This window comes from Patagioenas fasciata, chromosome 8, assembly GCF_037038585.1.
Source record: "Patagioenas fasciata isolate bPatFas1 chromosome 8, bPatFas1.hap1, whole genome shotgun sequence".
In the NCBI taxonomy this organism is placed as follows: Eukaryota; Metazoa; Chordata; class Aves; order Columbiformes; family Columbidae; genus Patagioenas; species Patagioenas fasciata.
Genome location: NC_092527.1, coordinates 13812235 through 13822440, shown reverse-complemented (window position 1 = coordinate 13822440; position 10206 = coordinate 13812235). Strand labels below are relative to the sequence as shown.

At 38.7% G+C, this 10206-nt stretch overlaps 1 protein-coding gene across 15 annotated transcripts in view; it reads right to left on the bottom strand.

Annotated features, from left to right (window-relative positions):
* LDB3 (LIM domain binding 3) overlaps nt 1-10206 on the bottom strand; it is a 126986-nt gene that overhangs the window by 47760 nt on the left and 69020 nt on the right. For 10 of the 15 annotated variants that reach the window (XM_071811726.1, XM_071811725.1, XM_071811728.1 and 7 more), the window contains 2 exons: nt 3147-3316; nt 2155-2191 (listed from right to left, as the gene is read on the bottom strand). In XM_071811726.1, coding sequence (XP_071667827.1) covers nt 2155-2191; nt 3147-3316 — 207 coding nt within the window. Of the gene's footprint in view, nt 1-2154; nt 2192-3146; nt 3317-9758; nt 9963-10206 lie in introns of all 15 variants that reach the window. The other 5 variants (XM_065843921.2, XM_065843918.2, XM_065843919.2 and 2 more) reach the window with 1 other exon arrangement.

Sequence of the window (10206 nt, the reverse complement as noted above, 5' to 3'; positions counted from 1 at the left end):
ACCATTTCAGGCAGTTCTTGCTGTCTACACTAAAGAGCTGACATAAAGAGACAAGGGAAAGCACCAGGGAGAGATCATCACAGGATGCCCTGAGACCAAAATTGCCCACACTGTGAAATCTCCAGCAGTTTAAGTTTTGGAACATGAAGGATTCTTCCAGAATGCCAGCACCACATGAGATTAATGGAACACTGAATCTGGTAAGACTCAGGTTCCACAGTTCCATGGAAACCACCTGCTTTTAGGATCCCAAGTTGTGGGCCTAGAGAAAGATGTGGCTGTAAAGGCTGTCTGGAGTAGATACTGGAGAACAGTTTCTACTCCATTATTGTGCCAGAAGAGTAGAGTTCTGTGCATCTGACACAAGTCCTTTAATTCTTCACAAAATCAAGAGTGGCAGGTGCCTTGCCTAAAGACAAAGTAGAAAGGCTCCAAGAGGCCCAAAAGAGTAGTATCTGAGGGATGCATGTATAACCAGGGCTGTTGCTACCAAATCTGCAGGGGAGCATCCACAACATTCGAGGTAGGTACCAAGCACTATCAGGTCGGTAGGAAGAAGACCCTCTTTCAGGCCTTGCACCAGAGCTCGTGCCAGCTGCACTGTACCTGTATAAATACTGAGTGTGGGTTCCCTTCTGCCTCTACAACCAGTGAATGCTCTTCAACCTCTTCAGGTAATACAGCTGTGCCTAAATATACTCATAGCCAAACTGTTCGTGTGAAAAAAAGGATAACACAGTAATACCTCAAAACCACAGAAAATGTGCAAAGCACAGTGGATATCGTCATCTACCTTGAGTTATACTCACTAGAATGCGCAGTTTACATGTTGATGTGTTACTAGATAATTATTTTCAACATATTTGATACCATGTTTCCAATATGTAGTATTTTCCAAAGCTACAGGCTACAGCTAGAAAGATTATTTCTTCCAAGCAACATATTAGTCTCAGATTGTTATGGGGGACTGTTAAGTTCAGCAAAATGCTTTAAATCCCATCATAATAAAGATTTGGATGTCAGCTATTACATCAAAACAGGCAATGCACAGTACATTTAGTAAGAATTAGGCTTACACATGAGGGAAGAAATAAATCCCTCAGGAATGCAATGTCAAGCCTGATGTTCAGGCACCTAGCCATGAATGCAGGTAACTGCAATGAATGGTTTATAGCAAACATAAACTCAAAGTATGCTCATTGTGTTCTCACAGGGGAGATGACAGACACCTTTCTCACTAATTTAACATTTGTATAATAAGTTGCACTGTGATAAAAAGCTCAAAACCTTTATAGAAGCCACATGGTAGTAAAAAGAAAAAAAAAAAAGAAAAGAGAAAATAAAAGAAAGTGGATTGAGTATCAAACATCATAAACCCAAATAGCAGCTTAGAGTAACTAACATGATGTAGGGATTTGAAGTACGCAAACAGAAAATCAGGCTTGCATGCAGGATGCTCTGATTCAACTGCAATTTTTAAGCTCAACATAAGAATCTCTAATAAATCTATTTCCCAGCTGTGTAGAACAACATAGCATGATGGTAAATCCTTAATTCCTTATTATATCTCTTTTTCAGTGTTTTTGGTAGATCTTATGGAACAAATACGTTAATCCACTAGCAAAAGCAGTCCTGTAAGCACATATTCTAAAAATGTGGGTTATATTTATTCCAAACAAAACATAAGCAAATGAGTACAGATACAGATGGAAACACCTACTTTACTACATCATTTCGGGAGAATCAAATGTCAATTACAGGGTCATCCAAATAAATTGCTCACAAGTTCCAGTGCTATCACAACATTATATGTTTTCATCCAGTTACACAATCAAGTAGTTACACGGGGCTTCGTCTTAGGAACTCATTGCATTCACACACCCAGCAAAGAACACAAAAGTTGCAGGTGTAGAGCACTTTCAGATTTGAACACACACTTCAGGAATTTTGCACTGTCTTTCCTAAAAACATGCCAATTTGTTACCCTTCTCATTCAAATGCTTCTCACTGATAGCATTTTAGTGATTTTAAGTAAATGTATTAGAACATTCAAAGACAAAAAGATAATAACATACATTCATATTAATGCTGTCTTAAAACATTATTTGGTTATCAGTAAGGAGAAAACCATATTTTTCACAGGAATTTGCCTACCTTGACCTCCTCAGGGCTTCTTCATCTGGATCTTGCACTGTAGACAAAAAAAAATGTTTCAGTGAGAAAAGAAAGGAAGGAATTAGCTTTATAATGAAATCAAAAGAAAGGTATCAATGTCCTATGTAAAGGGGCATTCATGCTGACTTTGCAGCCATGGATTTTGCAAGATCAGCACGAGGAATAGCAGTTCCCTCAAGCTAGAAAAAAGGGTGTCAGTAGAAAACTGGCTATTACAACTACTTTTTTGTTCTTTTGTTAGCAATGTGTCACAGCTGTAGGCAATGACTCTACAGAGAGGAGCAGCTGTTTTGTGGGAAAGCATGAGAGGCAGTAGCAGATTCATATGAGGGGTAAACACTTAGTACGTGAGAGAGGTCCCTGTGCTTCCTTCTCTCTAGATCAGAAATAAGCTCTATAGTTAGTACCAGGTGGCCAGAAATATATTTCAATAGGCAACAAGGTCTGAGCTCCCATGGCATTCATGGCAGATCTAGGTTTCGATAACAGGGCTAATAGAGAACCGTAGGTTCAATGCAAATAGTGTCCTATGATTTGTTTTGACCTCCAGAAGTTGTGTCTATAAAAGGCTGTTACAAGAAACATAAGGTGTTTATCTTTTTTTCTAATGAATGGACAGCTTTGTATGTCTAGGTTGCTGGAAAATGAAAGATTACACTGCAGAGATTTGATTTGCAAGTAAGAAGTAGAGAGTCCCAAATGCTCTTTTACTGTATAGTCTGTTATACTTGTATGGTGAGACCCCTGGCAGATCAAAGAATTTTCTTCATGAAGCACAAGGTGAGACTGAACACTTGGATTTCCTAGTTCCCTCAAGTCACATCCAGGGTTCTCGGAACTTAGTCCTCACTGACAATGACGACAAGCTGGACATGAGTCTTCCTGGAGTAGCAGTTGCTAATAATGGAGTAAGAAAACAAAGACATGAATCTAAAATCAGGATGAGGGGGATGTTTTGTTGTTCAACTTACTGTACTCCGTTCCAGTCATCTGGGCAAGGATACGGAAAGACCTAGACTGCAGATTGGCAGAACGGCGACTCCAGTCTTCACTTTCATCTTCAGGCTTGTTCTGAGTTTTAAGCACAGCCTGATACACCGGCGAGGCACTGTCTACGTGAGGGTCTTTAAGAGGCAGACTACTGCAATTCAGAAAGCGAAACATTGTGAAACAGCACATGGTAGCTTTCATCCCAGCTTCTCATCCAGAGTAATCACAGTCTAAAACATGACTTTGAAAATATCACTTTAAAAAAAAAAAAATACATATCTTACTTTTATGTGAACTAAGAATATTACGGCTCATTCTGTCTTTGAAATGGCCTGTTATCATTCAAATCTGCATATTCAAACCAGCATGGAAATGTTTGGACATGTCTGTTCATGATTCCTCAGCCAATGCAGCCACAAGCTTCCAGTGGTTAGAATAACGTGTGGTGCTAAGGGAGAGTGTGTCAGGCAAAAACATTTCTCTAAGCATTTTTTTGCATATTATTTCTTATGAAAGTGGCTTCATGTTGATCCTGTTTTATGTTATGTCTTATTACAGTTTTGGGCCAGTGTATTTAAAAGTTTAGAAACAAGAAACATATTTTGTTGTAAAAATAATGTGATAGGCTTTTATAGTTTTTTTTCTAGAGGTGATTATTCTTTGCCAAACTCTGAATTAAACTTCCAGCTGCCACAACTCTCGATTCACTGTCTGCTAAACACGTGAAGCACAAGAAGTCTAGGCTTGCAATCAAGACTTGCATACATATTTTGTATCTGAAGTCTTTAACAGCAGAATGTATCTCAGAGTCTTAAGACATCTCTAATCCCCTTGCAAAGCGATATCCAAGAAAGAAACGTCCAGTTTTGCACACCTAAAGTCATAGGTACAAAGCTATATAGCACAACTGCGGTAACACCTCTTTGATTGATGATGCAAGCTAGAAACAGACTTAGTAACTTAATAGCCTTTTTTTTTTTCCTACAAAAATAACTTCTGCATAGCATACAGTTAAAATTAAATATTAACAGAGCAGCAGAAATATACACTGAGGGAATGATGTGTGCTTGGAGTAACTTGGCTCCATAACTTCTCTAAATACAAGGTCTATTTTTGAAGCAAGTGATTTATTGTAACAGCTTTAACATGCTATTCCATATAGAGCTTTGCAAGCAGCATGCCCAACTCCATGAAAATTGAGAAACGGCTCTGTCAAAAGCTAAGGGCCATTTGGTCCAACTAAGTCACTGCTATAAAGTTCCAGGAGCAGTCACCTGCTATAAAAGTTGCTTCCTTGGTTCAGGCTTGAAGTTGGTGTTCTCTAAGATACCACTGCACAGAGAAGTTGGGTTTGTGATTTGAAAGCCTGAGAGGAATCATAAAAAAGCCAAGAAGTGTGTCTGATACCCTACACAGAGCAATAACATACACTGCAATAAAAAATATTACCAGGTAGGTGCCTTTAGTGTCAGTATTTTCCAGCTGACATAGTCCTTTTCTTCAGCAATGCATAATATACACCGTTTTAATGGATTTGCACCTAACAAGAGTGTGGGACGTGTTCTTCAAGTAAGATACATTTTTATTTATGCTATGGACACAAAAATGCCCCATTTCGTCAGGGTTTGGGTATTTTTTTTTTTTAATTAGAGGAGTATTTCTATTTCTCATAACCCTCAGTATATGCAAACTTCTCACTTTCTTGAGGACCCAGCAGGGTATAAAAATGATTTTTCTTTTATATGTCTCAGTACAATCATCTGTGTGATGGAGTGTGGCTTAGAAAAAAACCCTGACTCTTCCATTTGAGCTCTGTGACAAATCTTTAGTTATGTGAAAAAGTCTCTGAGCATGGAAGATGTCCTGTAGGAGGAGGCAACATTTTCCAGCTCCTTTTTTAGCTCACGTTTCCTCGAGCACTATCTTTACAATTTCTAGACACTACCAGGTATGGAAGGCATAATATGGACTTGTTTATTTTGGGAGGGGTGTGCCAGCAGTGACTTCCACCAGCATTGCTCCTGTGTGCACCAATGGACAAGTTAGTTCTGTATGCTTCTCCAGACAGAAGATGGGAGAGAGTGCAGTAGCCTCCCTTGTCTGGCCTGTCATATCCAGTGGCAGGGCTGGCTGAGGAAAGGGACACAAGCGCAGCAGTGAGTTCTGCCTCTGCTGACTTCATGCAGAAATAGTCTTTACAGAACAAAGATGCTCAGTGATAGCAGCAGTCAGTCAGCACCCTGCTCAGGACCATTCTGCTGCCACTTCTCACTCTCAGCTACTGCTGAAAAGTTCTGTCATTTTATAAGCTCCAGTACGAGTCCTCCAAAAGGCGACCCCATTTTCAAGTGCCCAGAGGCACTTCAGGCTGATGTCTTAGCACTGACTAAGCAGGCAGTACCTTGCCCTGTAGCACTGTCACAGGTGACTGCCAGGTTTTGGTCAACACTTAACTTTATATCCCCAGACTTACTTTTTAATCCTGCTGAAGCTTAAAAAACTGCTGTAACGCGATAACACATTTCACCGCTGCAGACTGGGTAATAAACTACTGGAGAGATAATACTGCTGATTCCAACCACGGACTGCTGGGGCAACAGCGGTGTGCAAGTCATGGACAGCTGAAATCCCTTTGTTTACATGCTCTAGCTGGAATGCTTTGCTCTTACACTATGACCCAATACAAAAAAGCAGTTTAAAAGTGTATGTATAGATATGCCTTTAGCTCAAAGGTAGGTAAGAAACGCTAGAGGCTGGATCACAAATTTCACAGTAGCAATCTGTGGCATCAATATGACATATTAATATCCTTATGGGAGATGATTAAGGGAGGAAATGGAGCTTGGTGAATTAACCTTTCCTAGCGGAGTGAAACACACTTCCATAAATTGAACTAAATTAATGCAATACATTGGAGTATTTCCAACTCTGTCTATAATGCAACAGGCCTTTTTCTTTTTTTAAAATCATAATTATATTGTAGATGAGTAACTAGGACATATGACCCACTCAGCATGGAAGTGTCGCTGATTATCTGCATTTCATAAACCTAAATGTGACAGTTGATTCTTACAAGCAGCCTAGAGATGCACATAACCATGTTAATACCTCTGTTATACCTCTTCCTAATTTAATTTTTTCCCATCTGGGTGTGTATGTGCAGAAATAAAACACCATGCATCTTTAAGCATATTACTTTAAATTGATGTTACTGAAAAGAAATTCTTCCCAAATGGGTTAGCACTTTGGAGCGTTTTTCATATTAGAGCCACATCATCATACAAGTCACACGTTATTAACATTAAAACAAGCTTTAAAGATAGTCAAACCTCTTTCAATAAGTAGCAATGTGTTGGTATTTTTTTCTCGGACTTCATAATGAACTATGGTTTACCATGTGAATCACTCCCTGGAGTCATTATTCAGATTTAATTTAAGTACATAATAAGGAAAAACTTAGGAATGCTACAGTGGTTCTATCCCTGATGAAGACATACAATGAAGGATTCTGACTTTGGATATTAGACTGATTCCAACTATTTAAAAAAGCTCTAAGATGTAAAAAGAAAAAAAAAAAGCAACCCAATAAACAAACAGTTCCTGCAGACTGGTAAATTATCCAGCCAGGCTGACTAATTGTAGAGGATGCATGAGCCTTTATTTCGTTTGTACAATCACATCATTGATTCTGCCACTAGAACTGCTGGTCTTAATGCAGGTAAAGTTGTTGGATTTATGTCTACTTACATGACTTGTGAATTTGGCTAAAACTGAATAATGGAATTTAGAGGTTTAACAGAAGTGTGCTTGAAATTTACTGACCACATGGTTTTACTGCAACCAACTCTCGGTTCTTGGTATTGCAAAATCAATTAAAACACGGCAATACAGAGTGAGAAGAGAGATCAAGTCAGGGAATTCAAATTTTTCTACCTTTAAGTTCCAGCATGAGGTCTGAATAACTGCAGTATAAATAATTTATATGCTTTCGTGTTTCCCATGGAGATCCCATATGCGTTATTTTTTAAGTGACGTGAGGCTGACTCTGATCTCACTGGCTTAAGTTAAAATATCACTGATTTCAAATGGTCAAGCTGAAAAATGAATTTTTATCTGAAGGCTGTCTGCTCTTCACCACTGGTAAAAGGAGACAGTGTTTCCAGCTAATGTCTGCCAAAAAGAACAGAAGCTCTTTACATCTCCAGTCTGAGTGTGGTGACCATCTCACACACACCTTGTGGCTTCAAGGCTTCTCTCTAACATAACGTGAAAAGCACAAATAAGAGTAAGTGCTGAGGCCAAATTATAGGCAGAGAACCGAGACCAAATGAATCAGTACACAATTTGGTCTGGTTTCACATGATAAACTTCTCATGCATATATTTCTGCTTTCAGCATCATTTTAGATCATACTTGATCAACTACGCAAACTAAAGAACATCCTCAGTTTCCACTGGAAATTAAAGTTCAGAATATCACAGAAGTCAAATCAACACGTTAAAGAAATGAGTAATAGGTTTAATCAAATTAATATCAGTTGATGGGCAGGCTGTTGCTATGTCACCACAGACCTTGCCCTTGTATCTAGACTGAAAATGCTGCATTCATGGTAAAAAACAATCTACTGAGAAAACTGTTAATCACTACGTGTAACAAGTTATAAACCAGGCTGTAGCTCACAGCACAGGAGATTTACAGTCTCCTGCACCTGACTGCACATAGCAATAGAAACATGAGTTTCTTCCAGGCCAGGTGAATGTTAGGCTTAAGAGTCACATTTCAAAATGAAGGAAAAGTTTAAACAGCAGTTTAGATAGTGGGTTTTGCAGAAAAAAAATTGGATTTAGCAGCATTAAAGGGGAGAATATAGTCATAGAGTTGTCTGCAAAGAGTAATGTTGCACTAAAATTTTCTGATACACAAGGATTAATTGAAATAATCTAATTTTAAACCATGCATGTGATGCATGGATTCCCTTTTCAAAGTGAGAACAGAAAGTCAGAACAGAGCTTTTGCTACTGGACTCAATAGTCCATAAAAATCTATGCTTTTTATCTGTGTTTTCATCCATCTCTTTTCAACATGTATGTATACAGTAACATAATTCATTACCATCTCATGACTTAAGATTCAAGCCTCTAATTACTCAGATTTTTTTACTACACGATTCTACACATTAAGAAAAACCCCTCACCTCCCTGTGTGCTGATTTTGCAGTTCTAGCTGTACACTTTGGACTTCTATCACCCTCTGTGAGATTTTCTAGAAAGGGCATTTTCCTCTCCTCACAACACAGTGTGTTTTCATCTCTTCCACACGTGGGAAAAGATGATGATTGTTTCTAGCCCAGCAGAGCCACTCCTGTGATTGGAACTGCATTTGAGAGATTCTTCCAATGTGCTGTTCATAATGTGAAAGGGATCCACATGCTCAGCAGTGAAACTTTATAATCATCTGATCATTTAAATAAGTAAAAATTTTAAACATTACTATTTGCTTTATATAACATTACAGCATTTAGTAGAAAATGCCAGTATATCATAAAATGTCTCATATAATCCATGTCTATGAAAGATGTGAACCATTATAAAGAACACCAATAGAATGAACTTCTTTCATTGTACTTGGCTAACTGGAAGTATGAATCTACAGTGGAGATTCATTGAGTCATGGTCAAAACCAACTAAAGGTATTGTTTGGCATCCATCATTAGGGGGAGTTGTGATTAACAACATTAATATTGTAGCAAAAAAAAAAAAAATCAGGAAAAAAAAAAGGAATTTAAAAAAAGATAAAAGAAATGGACAATAAAAGGGAGCACTAACAAATACATAAACTGTCTACATTTTGAGTAAGCCAACGGCTAACATATTGAAAAAGCAACTATGTTAAAACATACTGCTATACCTGTATTTTGGTGTCACAACAAAGGAAGCTAAACTCTATTTTGGGTAGAGAGCTACTAAACAAGAGAGAAGCCTGGCTACATTCATTGCACGTGTAATTTCAGTTAAGTCATAACAATTGTGGATAAGTTTATCAGATAAGATTACCAGAAACATGCGCTGGAAAAGCAGAATTATGAAAGATCAATGGATTTTGCCACAGTCTGAAGGATACATGTAAGACACACGTACAGTATGTAAACTAGGGATACAGCACAACTACTCATTCTGAGGAATAAAACAGTAGCCAGTACTAAATAAATATTTTGTGTTCCTCATGTATCAATAAAAATTCTGCCCCCTCTTTCCCATTATTTCTGAGTTATGCATATCACACAGTGGCTATTACAAAGCACAGTCAGAAATTAAAAGCCGTCCTATGTCATATACAGAGCACTAGATACATTTTTGTGGGGTTTACCAGTTCTAGGAAGAATACCAAAGAAAGACATTACATTTTCCAACTATCCATCCTTTACACTTCAAAACGATGAAGTGCATTCAAACACTATCTAGGACTGGTCTGTATTTTCACGTTTAGGATAGTTCAGAAAAGTGAGTCCGGGAGGAGCTGCCATGTCATGCACGTAGGGACTGTTAGATGTCTCATGCAGAGAAAGAGCATTCCACACAAGGCAATCACCTTACCTAGCAAATTCTCCACCCTGGGCTTGTGCCTGGCCTGCAATTGCATCCATGATAGCATCTTGGGAATACATGCTGATCGGGGTGTTATACTGGGCGTGAATTATCGTGGCCTTCCCGCCTAGGCCCTTCACCTCAATGGGTTTGTGTGTAGAGAGGGCAGAGTCCTTCAGGACGTTGGGGTTGAAACGCTCCGTGAAGTCCGTGCTGGGTTATGCAAGAGTGAGGTTCGACAGGGAAGGGAGAGGAAGAAAGGAGAAGGGTGTGATGGTTAAGTGAGAGAAAAAAGCACCAACAGGGGAGTGTGCATGTCTGTTCGCAGCACCTCACCACAAAAGCTCCTGGTAGGAGGATAAGAGACAGCAAAAGTAACAGCAGTGGAAAGCTGGCTGTGCTAATGGATGACATTCTTATGCTCACTCATCGATGAGAAGAGAAAAAAAAAAAAAAA